Source organism: Kogia breviceps, chromosome 15 (genome assembly GCF_026419965.1).
Source record: "Kogia breviceps isolate mKogBre1 chromosome 15, mKogBre1 haplotype 1, whole genome shotgun sequence".
Classification (NCBI taxonomy): domain Eukaryota; kingdom Metazoa; phylum Chordata; class Mammalia; order Artiodactyla; family Physeteridae; genus Kogia; species Kogia breviceps.
In genome coordinates, this window is record NC_081324.1 from 78,705,220 (window position 1) to 78,730,043 (window position 24,824).

Consider the following 24,824-nt stretch of genomic DNA (forward strand, 5'->3'; position numbering starts at 1 on the left):
GACTGGGGCACTCATGTCTTATCACATCAAATGCACATACTAGCCTCATTTTACATCAGAGAGGTTTAGAAACTCTCCCAGAGTCACACAGCTAGGAAGCGGCAGAGCCAGGACCTGCTCTCTCTAGCTCCAGCATCTGGATCTTGCCGTTGCTTTACTGTCCTAGGTTGAGTCCCCTAGAAGCAGATCCTGAGACGGGTAATCTGGCAGGTGATTTATGGAGGGAGTTCTCCAGGACGTTCCTCAGCAGGATAGGAAATGGGGGAGAAGCTAAGCAAGGATGTGGCTGCAGGTGACTACAGCCTCAGCCTGATCCCGCAGGGGACTCTGGAGTGTGAACTATACCGTAGAGTCTGTCTGCCTCGAGGCGAGGAAGCCGGCCTTTTGCACACTTGCACCAGTTAGGCCCTGGCTCTGAGCCACCCGGGGGAGGAGGTGCAATCAGCCAAGGGCAAGCCTCCAGAGAAGGTCTCAGGGATGAGGCGTCAGTATCAGCATCCCTAAACGAGGTCACTGGCACTGTGAGCAGGACATGGAGACACACGTGGGTGAGCCCGGGCTGTGCTCAGCAGCCACTGATCTTACCACCTTATCTTCAAAACACAGGAGTGAGTACGCTGCGGTCCTAGAGGAAAATGAGTCTTAAACATCTGCAAGGTACTCTGATGCCCAAACCCTTCCCGTCTCGGGCCCTGAGAGCAGGCGACTCAGAGAACGTCAGACTCCCGGCTTCTGCCCTCCGCTCCACCACCCAGAGGAAAGGCCGTCCTGGCACCACATCCTCCTCCCCCCGCCAGCCTCATCCTGGCTGGCAAGCTGGTCCAGCGTGACGAGAGCTCCGGAGCCCAAGCCTGCTTTCCTCGGGCTGCGGCTGGATGCGCGGTGAGCGGTGCCCCCGGGCAGCCTGGAGCCTCAAGAAGCACGAGCAGGAGGCTCAGCAGTAAAGCCGGTGCCCCGGCTGCACAGCAGAGCCGGTCTCCTCTCGACCCCAGGCCCCGCCTGCAAAACATTCCCAAACTCTTCTCAGCCCTGGTCCAAGCCTTTGCCCGTGCTGTTTCCTCAGCTCGGAACACCCATGCGTACGTGCAAATAGGAATTATCTGAGAGTTTGGTTTAAAATGCAGATTTCTAGGCCCTATCCATAGAGTCTGGGCTACTTCTCCACTGGTGGTTTTGGATGTCCCCTCCCTTCTACTTTCCAGCCTGTGCAGGAAAAAAAAAACAAAACAAAACCACCTTGGTTCAAACTCTTATCTTCTAGAACACAAGCCACCCAAATCACCACTGCCGCCAGTTTTCCTGCCAGAGATGGAGATGGAGGTGGAGAGGTTTCCAAGGAACGCGACCTCGGCTCCGCAGAAAGGTCCTTCTGTAGAAGGGCTCTCAGGAGGAGGAAGGACGCAGACAAGGCGTGACGGAGCCAGGGAAATGCACCAGCATCTTCCTGCAGAAGCAAACTTCAGCCAGCTGAACCCACAGGGATCACACAGTACGTGGACTGTGCTGACATCCGACCACCTAGAACTAAACTCCATTCCGTGCTCATGAACCTATTAGATGAAAATGCCTCATTTTAGATAACTGCAAATTACTTTCTGAGCATAATGTCCTATTCGTTCATTAATCTCTCTTATTCAGAACGCCGACAAGCCAGCTGATAATTCTGGAGGAAGTGGGCATTGAACCAAAGCAGGAGGCAAAGGGTTAGATATTTGGAAGTATCCTGGCTTCCGGGGTGGAGGGGTACCCCCAAGTTAATTCATAACGTTAATTACAGTTATTAGCTTTCATTTATTAAGCTCTTATAATAATGGGTCAGGTACCAGGCTAAGCATTTTCCCTTATTTATCTAGTTGGTTTTTTAAAAACAATCTAGTAAGGTAGATATTATTTTCTTCTTTCTATAGAGGAAGAAATTGAGCCTCAGAAGTGATTACACAGTTAGTGGCAGAGTCAGGATTCAAATATAGGTGTGTGTGTCTGACCTACAACCTGGGTTCCTAATCATACCTTATCATTTTGACTCAGCACACAAATATTTACTGGATGAATTTACTGGAGAAACCAGGATGACCAAGATTCATGTCTATAGAGTGAGGCCAAGGGATGTTAACAGCAGAAGAGACGGAAAAATAATCAGCAAAGATGGTCCAACCTTCAAAAAAAAGAAATATCAGGGCTTCCCTGGTGGCGCAGTGGTTGCGAGTCCGCCTGCCGATGCGGGGGACGCGGGTTCGTGCCCCGGTCCGGGAAGATCCCACATGCCGCTGAGCGGCTGAGCCCGTGAGCCACGGCCGCTGAGCCTGCGCGTCCGGAGCCTGTGCTCCGCAACGGGAGAGGCCGCGGCAGTGAGAGGCCCGCGTACCGCCAAAAAAACCCCACAAAAAACAAATGTCGGGGTGGAAAATAAAATTGGATTTTGTCAAACTCCTGCTTTTATATAGAGCGGTGGTTCTCAAATTGTGGTCCCAAGACCAGCAGCAACAGCATCACCTGGGAACTTGGCAGAGATGCAAATTCTGGGGAGCCCCCCTCAGACCCGCTGAATTGGAGACTGCGGGGCATAGGTCCAGGAAGCTATGTTTTAATAAACCTTCCAGGGGATTTTGATACACACTCAACTTTTGAGACCCATAATCTAGAAAAATAAAATCAGCTCCACAAGGGAATCTGGAGCTCACGAGCAGTGCTTCTCAAGCTTCATGTGCACAAGAATCACCAAGACAATCTTAAAATGCAGATTTGGATGCGGCAGGTCTGGGGCGGGGCCTGAGAGTCTGCATTTCTGATCAGCTCCCAGGTGAATGCTGATGCTGCAGGACCAGGGGCCACACTTGGAGTAGCCATGGGTCTAAGCCAGGGAGTTTCTGGCAATAACACAACCAGAATTGTTCTAGGTTTAAAAAAAGCCGGGGGGGCGGGCGGGAAAGAACCATTGCCTTTCGGATAGGTTCAAACCCAAGCCTCAGGAAATGCTTTAGGAAACCAGGAAATGACCCACATCACATACCACTTTTTTCCCAAAGTTCCCACTCAGGTAGAAGACCTTCTCTGAGCACTTTAATTAAAATTGCAGCCCCTTACCTGACTCTTCCTATCTCCCTTCTCTGCTTTGCTCTTCTCCTCAGCACTTGAGCGTCATCTGAACAGATGACCTATTTTACTAATTTACTTTGTTTACTGTCTGGCCTTCCCCATCTCCATCTCTCACCAGCATGTAAGTTCCATGAGGGCAGGGATTTTGTCTGTTTCATTCACTGTTACTTCCCCTGTGCCTAGAACAGTGCCTGGTGCATAGTACGTGCTCAATAAACATTAGTCAAGTAAATGAACACACATTTCTGCCCATTTTTTCTAAGAAGCTCCCTCCCCATTCTCGGTGCTGCCCTCTGGAATTTTACCTGTTGCTGCTCTCATGCATGTACTTCAGTTTCACCAAAATTCATTTCTCTATAGGTGTGTCTTCCCCTAAACTCCTTGACAACGGGGTCTGTGTGTTACCCTTTTCTGTCGTTCAACCAACCCTTCCGCTCAAAATTTTGTCAACCTTTGAAAACACATATAAACAGCCATCCATCCTCACTGTAATTAATGCAAAACCCACAGAATTTCATTCATGGAAGAGTAAGGTCAAACTTCAGCTGGCGATATCAGTAATGCATGCTCCTAATTACATACTAGAGAGAGCTCTAAACTCCACTGCCATCACACAAGTACAACGTCAAAGTTCCTGAAGCAACCCAGAACTCTGTAGCTGTTACAGACTCTGCTTTCACCTTTCGCGCAGTTTTTCTAAGGGCTGAGGCAAACTGCAAAGATCAGTTGTTCCTTCCAACCACGGCTTGGCTTGAATCCTACCCCTTAGAGTGTTCCAGGAGCTCTATCTGCACAAGGTGGAGTGAGGAGGCCTTGTGATAAGACATTGTCATCTGGGGCAAGGACATTTCACCCATTCCTTCCAACTGCCCTGTGGCAGGAGGTGCTAATATCACGCCCACTTTGCAGAGAAGGAAATTGAGCCCTGGGATGACAGCCCCTTGCTCAAGGTCACACAGGGAGTCTGGCAATGCAGGTGGGATTCCAGCTCAGTTCTGGCTGCTTTAAAGCCTCTGCTTCTGGCTCCCACCTCTCTCCCCCAGGTCCCTGTCCCTCCCCAAACCCTTGGCAGGGTCTGAGCCTCTGCTCATTACTTCTAGAACAGAGACAGCATGAGTGGAGGGTATCTCATACTTCTGCCTCTAGCGCTGAAAATTAAAATGGCTCAGGAAGTATTCAGCCTTGCCGACTCCTGGCTGCTTCCCTGTCACCTAATTACCTGACTTCAAAGCCTCCACGCGGCAGGTGTGAAGATGTGAAAGCTGCCGTTTCCCCCTCAGAACACGGAGTGACTACACACAGATAAGACAGGCCCCAGAGCAGCTAGTGTACCGGGGAAATCAGACAGAACTTCGAGTTGGACCCGAGGGCTTGGCTTAGTCTGTCTCAAAGTCAGAAAGACCAGGGGCCGCCATCCTGGGTACTCACCCGAGAGCTGGGTCTATAAAGGACCAAGGTGGGGATGTGGGCCTCCAAACACTAATGCTTGGCAGTTACTGCCCCCATCTTCCTTCCCTTGTGCCATGGAGCTTAAGGCTCCTTAGGGGCTGGAGCTCACTCAGCCTTACCTTACGACTGAGACATCCAGGCTGGGCCAAGAGTAAGAACTCCTTCATGGGGCAGGGGTGTGGGGAGGCCTGAAGGAACCCAAACGAGTTCCCGGCCTGGACTGGACAAGGAAGAGGAAGTCTAGAGGAGAACGAAGGGTTCCTACTTTTCAACTTAGTGGCTCCTGTAAGGCGATCAGATGCACGCTCATTTGTAACCCTTAGATACAGCTGAATGTTATTGACTATTTTACAGCAACTGGACCAAAGCAGGTATTTAATACAAGTTTACAGAAGGAAAGAGGAAGGCCAGACAGAAAGGCGTTTGTGACCTTTGACAGAGAACAAAACCCGAAGCCTGGCACTGGGCTATGTCCTTTGGTGCTGATTTCGTCAATGCTCACTGTCACGTCGGGCAGGTGTGATGATTATTCCTTTCATGCAGATGAAAATACTAGCAACAGAAACGTGGGGCGACTCGCCCAATGTCACTGAGCTAGACAGTGGCGGGACCAGGATGTAAACGCATCTCAGTCTGACTCCAGGGCCCATGCTGGCCATTGCAGCCTCTCCTGCGTCCCCATCTGTTGCAGCCACGACCCGGGATGGGTGCGAGGAAGCAGGGGAAGGCAGGGCCATGTATGGTCTGGTCTTCTAACCAGAACTCAAGACCAACATGATGCCACAGGAAGCACAGGAGTTCAGGGGTCAGGGTTCAAGTCCTGACTGCCACTTCTTAGCTGTGTGACCTCAGGCTTAGCCTTGCTGGGAGTCAGCTTTCACATCTGTAAAATGGGAAGAATCAGAACCACCACCACCCCACCCCACCCCCGCCCAGAGAGGCACCACAAGAAGAAAAAATAAAGGGCAAAAGGCCTTTGCAAACTCTAACTCAGGGGTCAGCAAGCCATGGCTGAGCGGCCAAAGCCAGCGACAGCATATTTTTGTACAAAAGGCTTTACCGGGATAAATGAATTTGTCACATTTATTTGTTTATATATTGTCTATGGCTGCTTTTGAGCAACACAGCGGAGCTGAGTGGTTGTAACAGGGATCCATTGGCCCACAGAGCCTAAAATATTTACTAACTGGTCGACTAGAGAAAAAGTTTGCCAACCCCTGATTTCAGACGCTATGAAAATGCAAGTTCCCACCGTGCCTCTGCAGACAGCACTATGCGTTTCCAGCATCGCCCTCAGCTCTGGTTCTTATTCATAAGCTCTCTCCTTGACCCTTTACCCATGTGTAGAGGTTGATTTAAGACCTATTTCTGAAAAAAACAGAGAAGCAGCTCTCCTGAGAGCCAAGAAACCAAAATCCCTTAAGCTATTTCAGAGCCCAGAATGGCTCCTGCGGACATCAGGCACTGTGAAAAGGTGCTTCCAGGAACAGCCACTTACTTGCAGTTTTTACACTTGAGGCCAAAAAGCATCCCCTTCCCACAGACTGTGCATGTCTGAGACATCCAGTACTTCGTGGAAAACCTGCGGGAAAGAGACAGAAAGTGTTCAAGGCCAAGGTGATGGTGACTGACCTCTCTCTAGAAGGATGACCACTGACAGGATAAGAACATGGGCCCTGGATTCCAGCCCCACTTCTTCAAGGTGACTTAACCGAGTTGCTTAAACTTCAGTCTCTTTATCTGTAAAGTGGGAATAATAACAGTATTGACCTCATAGGTTGTTCAGAGGATTAAACAAGGTCATGCACAGTGCAAGGGCTTCACTTAGTGCCTTGTAAACAGAAAGCGCTCACTGAATTGGGCTGTGACTGTATTGTTACCCAAACATTCACAACAGTCATTCAGTCGTTCAACAAACATTGCCTGCCTGGAGGTCTACTATGTGCCCAGTTCAGATCGGAGACAGATGGCTAGGGCTAGAACTGTCCTCAGAGAACCACAAAGCAAGGTGGGGCCCCCCGGGGGTCTATTCCCCATCACTGCTAGTTACATTGGCTGGGGAGCTTCAAGAAGGGGTGATCCCCGCAAAAGTGGAGACTGCAAACGTTAGTAGCAGAGAAGAGGGCCCTAAAGGGAAAGCCTTTTTGGACCATCAGCCCACCTCGCTCCCCAGCCACCACCACTTGCTGCAAACATAAGGCAGTGTAGAGGTTTCTGATATACGGCTAGGAACCAGTGGGAACAGAGATGCATTTGATTAACTTCTGGGGCCCCCTGCTGCCGCCAGGGTGCTTTCCTCTTCAAGAGATACCAGGCAGCAGCAGGGCTGGCCCCAAGAAAAGTATTGAAGGTTGCCAGGTCAGAGTTAATTTTCATTTTCAATTTCTGTCACCTTCCGCGGGAGTTGTAGCTAATCTCCACTGCCTCGCAGTGTCAAAATGAAAACCGGAAGCGATTACATAACTTTGTGCTTAAGAATTCTGGGGGCCCGCCTGCATCCCCCTGCTGTACCATCTTGCCTGCTTTAGGTCAGTCACTCTCCCAACAGAATGATCTGCAGCCCAAAGCCTCCATCACTAAGCAAAGAGCAATACTCTGAAGAGACACTCTTGTGGCCAGGAAGACTCCCTTTCCAGTTTTGGACTGGGGGTTAGTTCAGTCCCTTTCTGCCCCTTCAGCAGGACGAGCAAGTGTGGCAGGACCTATTTTGCAGGACTCGTCAGCTCTGGGGAATGGCAAACGGACTCGTGTTTCATGCACCAGCCAGCGGCGTGGGGATGGAGAGGATGGGTGCCAGGTGGGAGTTCCTTCTCCTTCCTAGCCCTCTCCCACCCCTGGGATTAGCAGCCCCTCTTCCAAGCTGTGGCTGAGGTGACTCTGAGGACAGCGGATGGTATGGGATTTTCATTTCATTTTTCCACCAAGGCTGGGAGGAGTCTAGGTCTTTCCACCCTGGCACGGAGCCCAGGGAGAAACACAGGGTGAGACTGGAGGGTAACAAGGCATCCCAAGTGCCAGCTCCTCTAAGAAGATGTTCCTGGTGCCCAAGATCATCAGATCATTTTCTTCCTCTTGGCATCAGCATTTGAATCTGAGGTACCACCAGCTCTAACATAAGGGTGCTAGATAGAGTCTGGTGTCCTGGCTGAGCCATGGGTGTGGCCAATTGGGTGGAGCCAATCCAGGGGTGTGGCCAATCCAGGGGTGGAGCTGAGCCAGGGAGCAGCCTGTAAGCAAACAAAAAAAAGGCCCTTCTTTTTGATGCCTTTCTCTCTGCATCTCACTGCCTGACCACTGACGTGCCTATCGTGTATTTCATGCGGCCTCCTCCACTGTTTTCTCATTTGAGTCTTAACAACTATCCTGTCAACATATTTCTTTCAAAAACTGTTGACGAGATGCCATTCCGGGAGATCATGTGCTCATTCCTGCCTCACCCCGGGTTATGGTGACGTGTCTGCCCCTGGAATTGCCCCCCCCCGCTTACAGCCCTGATCCCCACCACCACGGTACTGTCATGGTCTGTTAACGGTCTATCCCTCCACTAGACCTCGAGCTCCCCAAGGCTGAAAGCCTTACGTCGTGTTCAGTGCTGCAGCCCTGGTACAGATATTCTCTATAAATACTAGTGGAAAAAAACCATGAATGGGTGAACTCTCTGCTGGTCACAGAGGCCTCGTGCAAAGAAAGCTCTCAGCAGAGGTGTCAAAAGAACACAAAATGCTGGGGTTAATTAGCTTGTAGATTCATCACTTAATCATTCAGGGCCTCAGTTTCCCTATCTGTCAAATGGACATGACCACACTTGTGCTACTTACCCCACTGAGTTTGTGAACAGATTGTGAGGATAATGAGATAAAATGTGGAAAGTTAACTTCGTATAAGGGATGACTTAGCAGGTGGAAATCTCCCTCCTGAAAAGGGCAGGTGTACTCCTAGAGAGGTTGTCCCGGGCACCCAACAGGGCTGGAGCCCTGCACTGACCTATGCTTCAGCAGAAAGTGAGCATCTCTGACTTCAGCCTCCAATCTTGTCTTCTGGGTGGGGAGATCCAAAATTAGGACAAGCATTTGTCTTAATATTGATACCATTTACTGAGTGGTTATTATCAGGCCCTTTGCTTAGCACTTTGATATATTATCTCATTTAATCCTCATGACCACCCTATGAGTAGTCAGAAATATCTGATGAGAAAATTGAGTCTCAGAGAAGTTAAGTAACTTCCTCAAGGTTGCAAAGCTTTACTAGCTGGGATTGGAATACAGGTCAGTCTGACTCCAAAGCCCTGGCTTTTAACCAGTAGGTGTTAATTTTATAAGAGCCAGGTGAATAAGAAGCAGACATCTCAGTTCCTTGCCACATCGAGGTTCAGCCTGGCAGAGGAGAGAAGAGCATGGTGATATAGGAGCTGGGGCAAAACACCCTGCCCAGCCTTTCCCCATGCTGGGGCCAGAGCCCCCAGCCCTCCCTGTGCTGGGAGGTGGGCCCCGGTGTAGCCAGGAATCCAGCCTACCTGTGCTTGATGGAGTTGCCGAGGTCTCTGCGAGGGATCTGTGGGGACCAGCGTGGCACTGACAGTGTGTCTGCAGGGAGAGAAGAGAGGAGGAGAAGGTCCTGTTACACAGAGAATCGGAAGTGGGGGTGGGCTCCCACCAAGCCCCAGAACGAAGAGGGAGGCTTGCTGGCCTCCGGAAGGACGCTGGCCGCCATCACCCGCTAAACCAAAGCCAAATGGAAAACTGGTTTAGCTTGTGTTACCTTAACTCACGCAAGGTCCCCCGGGTGGGGCAGTGCCTGGAAAAAAAACCAGCTGGGGGAAGAATAAAACTGTGCATGGCTCCCATTTACCAAGTGCTTACCGTGTGCCAGGCACGTGCCATGTGACCCACATGCCTTAGCTCGTTACATCCTTCAAACAAGGTTCAGGGTTCTTAGCATCCCAACCTACAGGTGAGGAAGCTGAGGCTTGGAGAGAGGAAGTCAGGTGCTCAAGATCATATATCTTGTAGACCACACAGCAGCTGTGAATGCAGGCGTAAGGGACCTAGAACACGTGCCTGTGTATGCAAAGTTCTAACTCAGCAGATTCCAAATGCCAGTCATACAAGTATCACTTTCCCAATTTTTGTCATGCCCCTGTACAAGCCATAAAATTATCTACTTAATATTTTAGGTTGACTTATTTGTTTGTTTAAACACATTTATTCTCAAAGCAACGCTATATGGAAAACCAATATCACTTTCTGTGTATTATAAGTGACTATTTAAAATGTGTCTGACTAGGTACCACCTAAACTCATGCTGGAATAAGTGGATGGATTGATGAATGGGTGGATGGGTGGGTAGATGGATGGGTAGGTGGGTGGATGGGTGGGTGGATGGATGGATAGATGAATGTCTGGATAGGTGCATGGATGGACAGATGAGTCAGTAGATGGACAGATGGGGAGGTGGGTGGATGGACTGGTAGGTGGGTAGATGGATGGATGGATGAATGGTTGGATAGGTGGGTGGATGGACAGATGAGTTTCAAGGTGGACATATGGGTGGGTAGATGGATGGATTGGTAGGTGGGTGGATGGATGGATGGATGGATGGATGGACAGTTAGATGAATGGATAAATTGGTGGCTGAATGGGAATGAGGAAGAAACAATAAATCACACAGACTTCAGGCTGGGTACCTATGCCCATCTGGTCTTTTCTTTCATGCCTCAGGCTACACTCCAGCGACCCACACTATCACCCCACCACTGACTGAGTTCCAGGACCTCTTCCACAGCCTCTGGGCACCAGCCCCCCCCTTCACTCCACTGCCTGGCTGCCCGCATCACCCTCCTTGCAGACCTCACAGGCCCCAGAGAGGTGTGAAACAACAGCAGCAATGAACCGGTGCGGCCTGTGAAACCTCCCCCAGCTAGGGGAGAGAAGAAGGAAGTGGCTGGCCCACACGCCAGCTCTCATTGCTCAGGCCAGATGGATGGAGCCAGCTCCCTGTCCTCAGAGCTGCAAATGCACGCCTCATTTTTCACAGCAGTTGTTATGGAGTGCCACGCTCACCGGGGAGCTGGGCATGTCTGAACCGACCAGGGAGCATTTAACCCTAACCCGTTCACTCCTCTCTTCTGTCTAATGACACTGGCAACAGCCATCTGAAAGCTGTTTCCAGAAACCCCGATTCTGCCCTTGTAAAGCTGGGACCATTTCTGGAAGAGCTAATGATTTCCCAAGCCCCAAAGGCCAGAGGAAGAGGGAGACAGCATGATATATCACTCAGAATCAGAGCCAGTGGAATTTCCTCTAGTTTAACTAAAAACTAAGTAAATGTCATCAAGTCCAAGCCCATTTTATTACTTGTTTTGGCTTCTGAGAGAAGCAAAAAAGACAGGAAAGAAAAACAGTTTTAAAAGAGAGAGAGCGAGCGAGCAGGGGACTGAAGTCAGATTTGGAAGGAAGGCTGCTGCTACCTGCTACGTCCTTAAAATGCTTTTCCAGTGCCAGGGATGGGTAGAGGTGGAATGGCCATGCTGGAGAGGAAGCGTTAGCTCAGAAACACAGCCTCCTCATGGGGAATCTACAAAGTGAGGAGTGCCAAAGGGGTTCATCTCATGGGATGTTAGTAGTGGCTGTCTAGAAAAGTGTGTTGAGAAGGATTCTGAGGCTCAAGACAGAAGAGCATTGAGACTGATTAGTAATGTCTGCCACGGGTGAAGAATAAGGCAGTACCAACAAGTCTCCATATTTTTGCCACTCCTACAAGGACAGGGACCACATCTTCATCTTTGCATCACTGCCTCATAGCACAGCAAGCACCTGGGACAAAGTAAGTACGTAACACATGTTTGCTGAATCTGAGATTATTATCATAGACACAGCGAATTTACTGAGCACTCAATATGTGGTAGGCATAATTCTGTGCAGTTTATACACAAGCTTTGCCTCTATGCAGTCGGTGTTCTCATTATTCCCACTGCACAAGGGCAGACACAGGAGCTCAAAGAGGGGCAGTGACTAGCTAAAGGTCACACAGCCGGGCACTGGTAGATCCTCAAGGAGTAACTGTGCAGTTGTTCGCGAGCTTTCCAAAGGCCCCTACATCAGCATCTTCAATCAGGGGCACTTTTGCCCCATGGGACATTGGCATTGTTTGGAGATACTGCCAAATAACTGGGGCGGTGGTGTGGGGACACTACTGGTATCTAATGTGTAGAGACCAGGGATGCTGCTCAACATCCTACAATACACAAGACAGATTCCCACGTCAAAGAACTAACTAGGGCTTCCCTGGTGGCGCAGTGGTTGGGAGTCCGCCTGCCGATGCAGGGGACGCGGGTTCGTGCTCCGGTCCGGGAAGATCCCACGTGCCGTGGAGCGGCTGGGCCCGTGAGCCATGGCCGCTGAGCCTGCGCGTCTGGAGCCTGTGCTCCGCAATGGGAGAGGTCACGGCAGTGAGAGGACCGCGTACCACAAAAAAAAAAAAAAAAAAAAAAAAAAAAAAAAAGAGCTAACTAGATCCAAACAGCAATAGTGCCAAGGCTGAGAAACCCGGATCGACATGTTTTTCACTTCTCTAGCCATCTCCCCACCCCCTCCCTCTCCCCACAGTCTTGAGATGGTACTTCTGAAGCTCAACTCAGTGGAGAACAAATCCTCTTTTATTATAAGCACATCTCATTGTTAGATTCATATCCTAGCTGTTCTCATTCTCAATTACAGCACCTTCTCGAAAAAGTAGATGTAATTAAGTTTGGTAGTTTGGTTTCATTTCCCAATATCTGGTTGAAGGAGCAAATTCCGTCAGTTTACATTCATCGGCTGCGACATCGTTAGTCTCCAGCAATAATAACCTCCACAAGGCTTCATCCGTGGATGTGCAGATCTGAACTCTGAGATCTTCTCTTTACTTTCTTCATTTGGATTTCATTAAACTTGCCAGTGCAAGCCTTAAAGCAAAGGAAAACTGTTTAAAGGGAAATTCTATGAAAATTCAGGCCTTATCACAACAGAGAAGGCAAACAGCACTTATAGCAATTAAACTGATATGGAAACTTCTGTTTAACAATCAAAGTGCCTATTAAGATGTCTCCAGAGCTGAACAAAAGCTTCTTTTCTACTCTAATTTTCTGATAACAAGACACGCAGACACGGAGTCAGAATTATGACCATCCCTGGTGCCTTCGGTTCCAGGGGTAGAATAATAGACATTTCTTTCCAGCTATTTTCATTTGCAGTGCATGGCAAGGGAGAGGGCTGGAGAGAAGGAGCGCTTTTCTTCCCTCCTTTAGGTCCCACTGTTGATGCCCTCTCAAAAGTGCCTCTGTATAACAGAAGGGGAGAAACCAGGAGGCTTGGTCTTTGACACCTTGGTAGCCAGATAGTCAAACAGAAGCCACGATAGAAGAAACCAATATTAATAAGGCATCATGGTAGGTTGAGCTTTAAAATGAAAAACTCAGGCTCTGTCTGACCTGGTGAGTTTGAACTCAGGCTAACAGAGAAGTCAGGCATGGGGAAAACTCTTGAAAACATTTAACACAGAGACATCACGTGAAAATGGGTGATGATAAAGCAAAGGAAAAGGAGGGAAAAGAAGAGGAAGAAAGAAATAACAATAATGATAAGAATTTTAAAAATGAGAAATAAGAAAAATAATAAATATGCTTTGTGTTGAATGTCACCATGTGCCAGGCACTGTTGCCAAAGAAGCCCCTTACATATATTATCTCATTTTATCCATACACTGCATGTGTGCCCACATGGCATGTGTCAGCTGTTATCATCGGTGCCACTTCACCAACAAGGAAATCGAGAAGTTATACCATTTGCCCAAGGTCACACAGCAAGTAAAGGCCAGGACTGGGTTTTTAAAATTCAGGTCACATAGCTGGGGCTCACTAAACGACAGCCAATTTCATCCTCATTTCACAGATGGGATTACTGAGGCTTAGAAGCAATAAGCAATTGTCTATAGCTAAGAAGTGACTGAGTGGTGATCTGAACCTCAGAGAGGAACAAACTGGATGCTTCTAGTCCAGACTGCTCTCCAGATACACAGAGTTCGACCCATCCTGTATTGTCTGTGCCTCCTACCTCTGTCTGGGAAAAGCAAAGGAAACAATGAGAACCAGCCCTTTTAAACTCAGAAAAGGGCCTCAGAGGTCCAGAAAGCAATGTCACAGCATGTTGTTTATTCCTGCTATCATTCATACAGTTACTCAGTGAACATTCTGTTGAATATGCCTACCCGCCACCCCCAAAGATGTCCACGTCCTAATCCCTGCGCCCCATAAAATATATGACTTAACAGGCGAAAAGAGATTTTGCAGATGTGATTGAGTTAAGGATCTTGAAATGAGAGATTAGTCCAGATTAGCCAGGTAGGGCTGATTAGCCAGGTAGGCTTAAATGAAAGAGGGAGGCATGAGGGTCAGAGAGTCAGAGAAGGAGATGTGATGTTTGCTGGTTCTGAGGATGGAAAGGGGCCAAGGGCCAAGGGATGCAGCAGCCTCTGGAAGTTAGAAAAGGCAAGAGAACAGAGTTTCCCCTGGAGCCTCCAGGAGGAATCAGCCCTGCAGACACCTGACTTTAGCCCTGAGCCTGTTTTTGGACTCCTGACCTCCAGAACTGTAAGATAATACATGTACTTTCTTGTAAGCCATTGAGTTTTGGTAATTTGTTACAGCAGCCGTAGGAAGCTGAGAGGGCACTACTGTGTGCCAGGTACGGAACTGGGGATGGGTATGGCAAACAAGATAGTCAAGTTTTCTGGGCTTAGAGTCTACAGGGGGAGACATAATGTGACACATTCTATGAAGGAAATAAAACAGGACTTGGGGGTTTGTGTTAAGGCAACGGGAACCGTCTAGTGCGTTAGAACAGAGGCAGGAGGCTGTGCAGGGTCTTACTCATTTAAGAGCTCTCCCTCTGGCAGCTGAGGGGAGAGCAGCCTGCCAGACTATGACAAAAAGAGGACGGCCCCACTCCCACCCCCTCCTCTAACTCCCCACCTCCGCCGCGGTCCGAAACATCAGCCTTGACCCTTACAAGGCCATTCAGCTCCCAGGCCAGGTCTTTCTCACTTGAGCTGTCACGTCACGATCCCACCTGCAGCCCCCAATAAAAAACCCACACCGCAGAGTACTCCGTCCCCTGGCTGGCACAGGAGTAATGCACAGTCGGACTTAGGGGGGATTCGCCTCTTGGAGCTGTTTCTTCCTTTAATCCAATCAACCCTACAAGGTTGTATCCCTAGTTTAGAGATAAGGAAAATGAGGGTAACTAATGGTTCAGAGTCCTATTGCTAGTATTTGCTGGACTCGAGAGTTGACCCCAGCTTCCTATCAAACTAAAGCCTTGCTTTTCACCCCCGCACCCTACTGCCTTCCTATGCTATATCTCCTTCTGAGACAGGCGTAAAAATTATTGTTCAAATCACGCAGTCCTTGAGTTGGGAAGGACCACAAGAAACCATCTAGGGCAGTCTCTGAGTCTCTAAACTCTATTGGCTAGAAGAGGAGCTAGCCTATCCTTAAATGTTTCCATGGAGATAAAGACCTCTGAGCACACAGTACTATTAATAATAACAGCTAACATTTACTGAGTACTTACTATATGGCAGGACTCAGATTAAACGCTTTAGATGTATTATTTCATCTAATCTCCTAACTCCATTTTAGGCGGGAGAGCTGGGGTTTGAGCTAGGACAGTCCAACCTCAGAGCTCATCCTCAGAAATGCCACAAATGAAATGGAAGGTCCAGCTGCCCTTCAACCTCTAGCCCAGGAGAGACTGAGAACTTAATAATGGTGCTGCATTCAAATCACGCAGCAAATTCTTTAGGCTCCAAGGGTCCTGAAATTAATAAAACTTAGAGCATTCAACTTTTCTTCTGCAGCCACAGGCCAGTCACCAGCTAACATCCCACTGATTCATCCAAGGTGCCAACCAGTCCTCGACTAAAGCTGTTCACAGTATTATTCACATAGCGGGGAACAACTCTATTTGCTTTAATATCCAATTCAAATACATCAGATCTGAAAGTCTTTTAATCACGTGCTATCTCTAAAGGTTACAGCACCATGGTGCTTCGGGGCCAAATTGAGTTTCTTTGTGTAGATGGACATAACTTTCTCCCTGAGACAACTACAGCTCACTCCTCAAGATCCAAATTTCATCATCTGCAGGCTTGTGATCACTATGAAGGTGTCTAGGGAACAACTCAGCACTGGTGAGTAGTAGATAAGAGTGAGCCTGGGTCGCAGGTCTTGGGGGAAGAAACAGGCAGAAGAGATGCTGGGGGTGAGCAAAGGTTACGCTGTTCACTCTTGGTGGAAGAGACCCTTCAGAGGAGATGCTTAGGGATTCCCCATGGCATTGAGGCAAAACAAAGGGCAATGGTGAAGTTACCTGCCTAGAAATAGGAAGACTGCAGGAATGGAGGTATCAGGGTCAAACCAACCGGCATGTATGTGGGGTTCAAACCAGCTACAAGGCCTTGAGCACAGGCCTATTTTAAAGACAGAGCAGCAGACTTCATTTCTGAATGGGGAGGTTATCAAGTTGTTCCATGGAGTGTGGGACTTTGAAGTGAGTAGACCTGTGTTCAAGCATCAGCTCGGCCACTTACTGGCTATGAGACCTTGGGCATTTTCACTTCTGTGAGTCTCCGTTTTTGTCTCCTGTAAAAAGGGGGTCCTAATATGTCCCTCACGGAATTGTTAGCAGGATGAAGTGGGGTAATATAATTGGAACAGGGCTTAGCTGAGCGCCTGACATATTATTGTTATTTTTGTTTTTGTCATTGTCATCATCATCACGTCACCTCTAGAATTAACACACCAGTTAGAACCTGACCAAGCTCTCCATGGACTATGATTTAGAACAGAGGATGGCAAACTATGACCCTCAGGCCAAATCTGGCCCATCACCTGCTTTTGTAAATAAAGTCTGATTGGCGCACAGACACACCCACTCATTTACACACTGTCTGTGACTGCTTCTGCACTATAATACCAGAGTTTGAGTAACTGACAGAAACATGTGGTCCACAAAGCCAGGTATAATTATTACCTGGCCCTTTATAGAAAAAGTGTGTCAACGCCTGATTAAGAGCTGTGTAACTCATTTCCTTGGCTAATTAGTGGAGACATTTTTCCCTCTTTCTTTTATTTTTTTTTTTCCAGTTTTATTAAGGTCCACAAAGCCAGATATAATTACCTGGCCCTTTATAGAAAAAGTGTGTCAACCCCTGATTAAGAGCTGTGTAACTCATTTCCTTGGCTGATAGTGGAGAAATTTTTCCCTTTTTCTTTTTTTTTTCCAGTTTTATTGAGGTATAATTGACAAATAAAATTGTAAGATATTTAAAGTATACAATGTGATGGTTTGATATACATATACATTGTGAAAGGTTTTTCTCTTTGAAGCCAGAAGACTTGGGTTATAGACCCACTTTGGCCACTTACGTGGTGGGAATTCTTGGACAAATGGCCTGCAGCTTCCAAGCCAAAGTGTGCATGACCACGTGGTGTCACCCCCCTGCTCACCTAATCCCAGGTGTGTTGTTTCAATGTCCATTTTACAGAAGAGAAGAGCCAGGCAGAGTAGAACCATCAAGAGGTCCAGCCAAGGTTCTAACCTATCCCAGTCTCACCCCAAGCCTGTTTTCTTTCTAGCTCTCAACGTCTCCTGGTAGAATAATCTGTGATGAGGCAATGTATCTGATTACATGCCACTGCTGAAATCCATGTCAGCTCATCAAGACAGAGGGAAAGGAAAATCAACTCTCTCCTCTCACTGCTTCTGCCTGGGCTAATTAATATGATTATCCAGTTGTCACTTTATCAAAGCAGAGAGAAGACCTGGAGGACATGTAAGTTACCATGGGGGGGTTGGTCATGGTCAAGGAGAACAGATGAAGTGCTCTCCTGGGAGTGGCTCCAGGTACAAGCCTACCTTGGTGGGACAGGTGAGCAGGAGAGCACTGAGCACATGGGAGCACAAAGAGAGCTGACATGTGAGGCAAGAGGCAGAAAAGTGCAGAGGATGTGAGGGGAAGACCTCACAGTGAGTCAGAATCAAAGTTCTCTTCCATCACCTGTTCCTCCTGGCCCAAGGCTCAGTTAAAATTTTTTTAACGGTGAAACCAAACTGGAATTACCTTCAGGATCTAGTGGGAAAACTAGGATGTATTGATTCTAACACCCTCCTTCAAAACCATGCTCTCCTTTTTAAAAACCCATCACCACCTCGCGTCTGAATCCCGGCAGGTAACTGCTTAGCTGGGATTCCCTGAATTGCCTATAAATCACACATGTGGACGGTGATAACATCACGCCCTCTCCCAGTGAGACGTGTGAAGGGTGGGGTCATCACCTGTGATTTATTTCAGCCCCCTCAGGTGGCCTCAATTAAATTTCATTGCCAGTAAAGAAAGGGAAGATGGCTGAGGCATTTAATTACATTTTATAATGTGCTCACTGTTGAATTTATTGAAGTGTATCAGGGATTTTTAACCTCCTAACCAAACAATGGGACACCTGGGTGCCACATGGTTAATTATCTTCCTTGTGGGAATGATAGACGAAGAATCTAAAATGATAACAGTAGTCTGGGTGTATGTGCAGGCGGTGTGGCGGCAGCGGCGGGTGATAGGGAGTGGATATGACAAGAGAGGTGAGGCAACGGGCCGCTAATTCCTTGACACCGCCCCACGGACTGGAGGTGGGGACTCGTACTAATTATGCATCTTCCCTCGATTCTAAAAACTAGACCTATTAGGAAACCCATCTTCCTTCCCTCTCCCTGTATCCCTCAAATTTCCCCTTGATATAATTTTACTGCTATGGTCTAGAAAGAGGAGAGGGGTCATCCTGAAATGTCAAAATCAGTTTATGTGATAAGATAATAAAATACAAAAAAAAATCTAGAAATCCAGAAGAATCTCATGAGGAAAATGGATCCACGTTGGTTTATTTGGGAAGCACGCAGGAAATAAATTATCAGGAAGGAAATATGTGTGATGCTTCTGGAGTTAGAGTGGAGGGTGGCAGGTCCCTTCAATATAATCTTGAGGGCAGACTTGGTATATCCAAAATCATTATCTCCAGGACCTCTGTTATAGCATCATGTCTACTCAAGTGACCACGAAGAGTCAGATGAAGAGGAAGAATATGCCGATCCCAGGCCAAAGAGGAAGAAACGCCTGGTGCCTCTGACAAAGCAGGAGGACAGCACTGAGGGCCAGTCCTGGGCTGAACATTGCCACTGGCTGCATTGCTGTCCCCGGCCTTCCCCTGGTCACATTCACACCATGGATCTACTCACTTGCACGTCCCACCTTCAAAGATACTGTTCTCTCTTTCTAGAACAGTCTTCCGCACCCCTTCCCTACTTCTCTTAGCCTGACTCATGCCCACTCTTCCTCCAAGATCTAGCTCAGGCATGGCCCCTCCAGGAAGCCCTCCCTGACTGTACGGGGCAGACACCCCTGCCATGCTCCTCCCGGAGCATCCTGCGCTTACCTCTTTGGGTCACTTGCCTCATTGCACAAGAGCCTCTGCATACACATCTGATCTCTCCACCACCCACTTGACCGTGAGCTCCTGGACAGTAGGAGCTGCCGATTACTCATCTTTATGTGTTCAGTGTCTCATGCAGAGTTTGGCTTAGAGCTGAGAGGTGAAGGGTTTTTCTTGCTAACTCCAGCAAAAATAAGCCAGTAGCCTAGCCATCCAAATGGAGGCTTCACTTCTCCACAGCCCTGCAGGGCCTGGACCACTGAGGGGTCCCAGGAAGCCAGGAGCCCCACTCTGCCCTGGCCACCCACCCATAACTCCAGCCCTGGCTCTCAGGCTCTGAGTGAGCTGGGACCTCAGCTGGGGCGGATGACCAAACTAAGCCCATCGGCTCAAAAATGGAGCCCACCACTTCCTCGCCCAAACCTCTCCCCACGTGCCCGTCTGTTCAGGGCCCCACGGTTTCCTGAGCCACTGGGGTCAGGACCCCTGGAATATTCTCAGCTCCTCCTGACTCTTACCATTGACAGAGTCCCTCTCGAGGGCAGATTTGCACTGTATGTCAACGTTCACATTCAGACTCCTTAGCTACTGTGTCAGGGAGGTCTAGTATCCATCCCATTTTACAGATGAAGAAACTGAGGCTCTGAGAGCTTAAAACAGAGAAGCAGAATGATCAAAAGAATGGCGTTTGGAGTTAGAAAGACCAGGGTTATTGTCCTGGTTCTGCCCCCAAACTGGGCAAGGTACTGAACTTTTCTCAGCTGCAGCACAGTAACTGCGGTAACAGCTAACACGTACCAGGCATTGCCTAAGTCGGTGGTTCCCCAATTGTCAGCATACTGGGACCAACAGATGCCTGGGCCTCTCCCCTGCCCTGTGATTTAATTCAGGGGTCAGCAAACTACACCCCATGGGCCAAATCTGTTTTATAAATAAAGTTTTGTTGGCACATCAACACGTGCATTGTCTACAGCTGCTTTTGCACCATAAGGGCGGGGTTGAGGAGCCATGACGAAGACCTGATGGCCCACGAAGCCTAAAATATTTATACTGTCTGGCTCTTTCATTAAAAGTTTGCGGATCCTCGATTTAATTATTACTGGGGTACGGCCTGGCTTTGAACATTTCAAAAGGTTTTCAGGTCATGCTAACGAGCAGAGAAGTTGGGGCACCACTGGCCTCAGTGTTTCACCTACATTAGCTCATTGATTCTCTATAACATATCTGTTTCATTCCCTCCTGTAGCCTCAGCAGCTAGCGTACGGATGGCACAAAGTGGCATCTCCACAAATATTTACTGATGAACAAATGAACGAACGAACAAATGAGTAAACAATCCACCCTGTGAGGTAGGTACCAATGATCCCATTTTGCACATGGGAAAACTGAGGCTCAGAGGTCGCCTAAGGAATATGTCCTTCTGGGATTTTACCCTAAATCTCCTGGACTGCAGAGCCCCATTCGTGAGTACGTGGTCTCTCTTCAGATATTCAGAAAGGAGAGACCACCAGCAGAGTTGGTGAGGGGGTCTTCTTGTGCACCCTCCCTGGGAGAGACGCCCTGAGCAAGAGGAGAGGCAGCCTGGAAACGCGAAGACGCTCGGGGGCCCGGCCAGCAGCGCAGAGCCATCGCAGACCACACAGATACAGGACCTGTCTCCTTGGCCTGAAGGAAAATGCTAACTGGAAGAGGCTGGCTTACTGCCCCCGGCTCAGGCTTAAACGAGGACGAAACAAGAGTTGACAGAGGCCTTGCGCTGCCATCACCGCAAATGTTCCTGTGAAGGGAGGATAACAGCCAGCCCTGTGCTCCATCAATTTCAATTGTAAATGCTCTCACGTTGCAATAGAACAACAGAAACGCCAGTATCAGGGACAGGCCTGGGGCTGGGGAGGCAGGGGACACGCAGACCACAGGCTAGGATCTGCAAGTCGGGCTTGACATATGGACCCAGAAATGGGCAACAGTCGTGTTTGCGGATGGCACGTTCCACAATCCAGGCAACCCAGGGGCCAGAACCCCTCTTTTGCCTAAGAGGCAGAGAGGCAAGATGGAATTAATTACAGGCACAGATCTGAATCCCAATCCTGATTTTGCCTTTGTGATGCTTGTGTCCTCTGCTCTTTGGACTTCCTCCTCTAAAAGGGGAGCGATAACAGCCATCTCGCGGAGTTTCCCTAAGGAATCGGGCACTGGCACATGAAGCAAATGCCTGGTACGTAGTAGGTGTGCCATAAAGGTGGCTTTCACCTCGAGCGACCAAGGTGCTTCTCTGCGCTTTCCTTAGCGGCCCTTCTCTCTGGCCTGAGAAGACAAAACTGTGCAGGAGGCTCTTTGGGGAACGAGGCCACGAGTCCATGCAGAAGCAGTGGTGAGTTACGGGGAGAGCAGAACTGTCTAGGTCCCTCTGGCCATTTATTCCCCTCCTGTCATCCTGTTCTCTGAGCGTGTCCGCAGCCCTTACTTGTCTGGCTGTGATGGATGGGTCTTAAGTTGCTTGCACTCTACATCATCAATTACTTACATATTTACTGCCTTGAACTAGGTTTATGGATCTTAAATCAGGGCTGTTCAGAGTTTCCTGAGCTGAAATTCTTCCCCAATGGAAATGTGGCATTTTTAAAATTATGCTGCCACCCTGTAGTCAGTGTTCAGCAGAAGTTAACTGTCCTTAGAACAAAGGGCTGCTGAGAAGTTCCCCACGCAGAGTCATTCCATGGCATTTACTGCCTGAGCAGGCTCAGTGGGGACAGACCAGGTGAGCTTGCTGCCAGAGACCCCAGGCCGACTTTAAGAAACCCAAGACACCAGGCATTCTTGGGTCTGAACTTCGGGCAATAGATTTCCTCCCCCCTCTGTTCCCCGAGGCTCTAGTGATGTCCAAAGCTGTGTCACACTGTCTGTAGTTTGCAGACATGGTGGAGACAGCCTTGTGATGGCGCATATTCCAAGGTCAAGATGGGGCATCCGTATTCCAAAGCATTTCCAAGTGGGGCTGAGGTGATGGAGATGTGACAGGTCCTGGTCCTGATGTGGCAGCCCTGAAGGTGAGGCCGTGGACACAGGGGACCTCTGCTACAACAGGGTCACAGTTTATCAGTAAGAAGTGTTGTCAGTATTGGGGGGTACAGAGAACCCCCATCCCAAGAGCTTGGAGATAAGGAAGTTGACCCTCCAAGTGTGAAACTAGCCCAACCCCTACTGATCAGAGGACAGAGGAACAACGTTAACTTAAAATAGTGGTTGTCAAATCTCTGGAGACACTTTGGGTGGTCACAGCTCGGGGGATGGTGCGGCTGGCATCTACTGGGTGAAAACCAGGGATGCTGTGAAACATCCTCCAAAGCACAGGTCAGCCCCCAGCACAAAGAATTATGCATCTCCAAATCCATCGTTTTACAGTTGACAGTCCCTGCGCGAAGAATCGGGAAGGGACCTAAATCCAGAGCCTGATGCAATCAGATTAAATAGTAGATCCAAAGAGGAGCTTAGTCAACCATAAAAAGAGAGGCAAAGAGAGTCACAGGGGCCGATGTTGGCTCGCCTCTCCCGGCCCATCCAGGGGACAGGGGTCTTTGGCACTGGAGCCTGTTCCTTCTTCTAGTAACAGCAGCCTGGTTTTCCATTGGGAAACAACCGTTCTGGCGTCTCAGTGCTAGAGGTTCAGGGCAGGCTGGACCTCCCAGTCCTGGGGCGGGGCGTCTGACCCAGGCATGGAGACCCCAGAGTTTTCCAACTCCTTGACCACTGTGACTGGTTCAGAGGCAGACATGTGACCCAAGATGAGCCAATCAGAGTCCACGAAACACCCTGGAACCTCTTTTTAAAAGATACCCTCTGTTCCCTGGAGTAGCTAAGCTGGTGGGCTACACACCTGAGTGCCCAGGGGCGACCTGAGCATACCTGTGGGAAGGGCCTGCCTGAGAAGGAGGCCAACACACTAGAAAAGCAGAGCGGAGAGATGCAGAACAACCAAGGGCTGATATATCACTTGAGCCCCTGGAGCTTCTCTATTAAATCCTCATTTTTAAACATTTAAAGCAGTTTAAGTTGTTTCACTTACAAGCAGAAGAATGTTACCCTTATACAAGGTCACGGAGACAGACCTTATAGCAGACTTCTGTTATCTCCAGTTGCTATAGCAACCCCTCTCCCAAACATGAGATGGTTAATCATCGTGAAAGTGGTGGGTGGTAACCCACCATTCATGGACCACATACTAGGCACTAGCACTGAACACTTTACAGGTGTTACCTCATTTAATCTGCCCAATGGTCCTCTGACATCTTCATTATTATTATCTCAAAATCACAGAGAAGGAAAGTATAGTTCAGAGAGGTTGAGTAACTTGCTCAAGGTCACACAGCTTGCCAGGGGTGGGGCCAGGATCTATCGTTGGGCAGTTTGCCTGTAGTCTCAGTTACCCTGCCCAGGGAGAGCAGGCTGTCCCCGCCCAAAGCCTTGAAACATTCCGTATAGCAAAATCTCCGACTCTGTATTCCACCTTCACCAGGAAAAGTCCTGATGAAACTCTGGCTTTCAGGAAGGGTGTACTGCAGAGAGGAAATGGGCAAATCACATGGCCCTTGAGAAATGCAGTACCTGTGACAGTGAGTTCTCACTGTACATTGTTAAACAGGCATTTCAACTTTATACATCAGTCTCAAAAGTCTGGTTAATGTGAATCTGACTCTAAGAGAATCCATATTCTGTACTAGCAAAGCAAGACCCCAGACTTCTGGATTCTGATGAATTCTCTTTCGCAGTGGTTCTAAACTTGGGCATTCACAGCAGCATTATTTATAATATCCAAAGAGTAAAGACAATCCAAACGTTCACCAAGTGATGTATAGATAAACAAAATGTAGCCTATCCAAATAATGGAATATTTGGCCATGAAAAAGAATGAAGTATTATTCCTGCTACAACATGGATGAGTCTTGAAAATATTATGCTAAGTAAAGGAAGCCGGATGCAAACGGCTACATATTGCATGATTTTATTTACATGAAATGTCCAGAGTAGGTAAATCCATAGAGACAGAAAGTAGATTAATGGTTGCCAGGGGCTTGAGGGAGGAGTAACAGGGAGTGACAGCTAATAGGTGTGGGGTTTCTTTTTGGGGTGATGGAAATGTTCTGGAATTAGATAGTGGTGATGGTTGCACAACTCTATGAATATAATACTAAAAACCACTGAATTGTTTAAAAAGAGTAAACTTTGAAGTACGTGAATTATATCTCAGTAAAGCTGCTCTTTATTTAAAAAGCTTGAGCATGCATCAAAATCATCAGGAAAGCTTGTTAAAATGCATCTTACTGAGCTCTGCTGCCAGGGAATCTAATTCAGTTAAATCTGGAACAGGACCGGAGACCCTGCATTTTAACAAGTTCCCAGGTGATGTCATGCTGCTGGTCCAAGCACCTTGCTCTGAGAACCACTGGGTGGTGTATGGCACTCCCCACCTGCCATAAACTTAGCAGCAGCTCTGAGGAACAGCAGTACCCAGACATCACCCTGTGAGCAAACCTAGTGCTAGGGCCCTTTCACTATTGGGTCTTCTACAAAGGACTTTACTTACACAATTGCCAAGGACCTTAGTCACTGTGTGTTACGGACCGAATGTCTGTGTCCCCCTCAAATTCACATGTTGCAATCCTCATCCTCCCTGTGATGGTATTTGGAGGTGGCGCCTTTGGGAGGTGATTAGATCATGAGGGTGAAGCCTCATGAATGGAATTAGGGTCCTAATACACGAGAT

At 48.4% G+C, this 24,824-nt stretch overlaps 1 protein-coding gene across 4 annotated transcripts in view; it reads right to left on the reverse strand.

Annotated features, from left to right (window-relative positions):
• KSR2 (kinase suppressor of ras 2) overlaps positions 1-24,824 on the reverse strand; it is a 410,583-nt gene that overhangs the window by 114,718 nt on the left and 271,041 nt on the right. For all 4 annotated transcript variants that reach the window (XM_067015445.1, XM_067015448.1, XM_067015444.1 and 1 more), the window contains 2 exons: positions 9,059-9,128; positions 6,044-6,127 (listed from right to left, as the gene is read on the reverse strand). In XM_067015445.1, the coding sequence (XP_066871546.1) occupies positions 6,044-6,127; positions 9,059-9,128 (154 nt within the window). The remainder of the gene's footprint in view (positions 1-6,043; positions 6,128-9,058; positions 9,129-24,824) is intronic.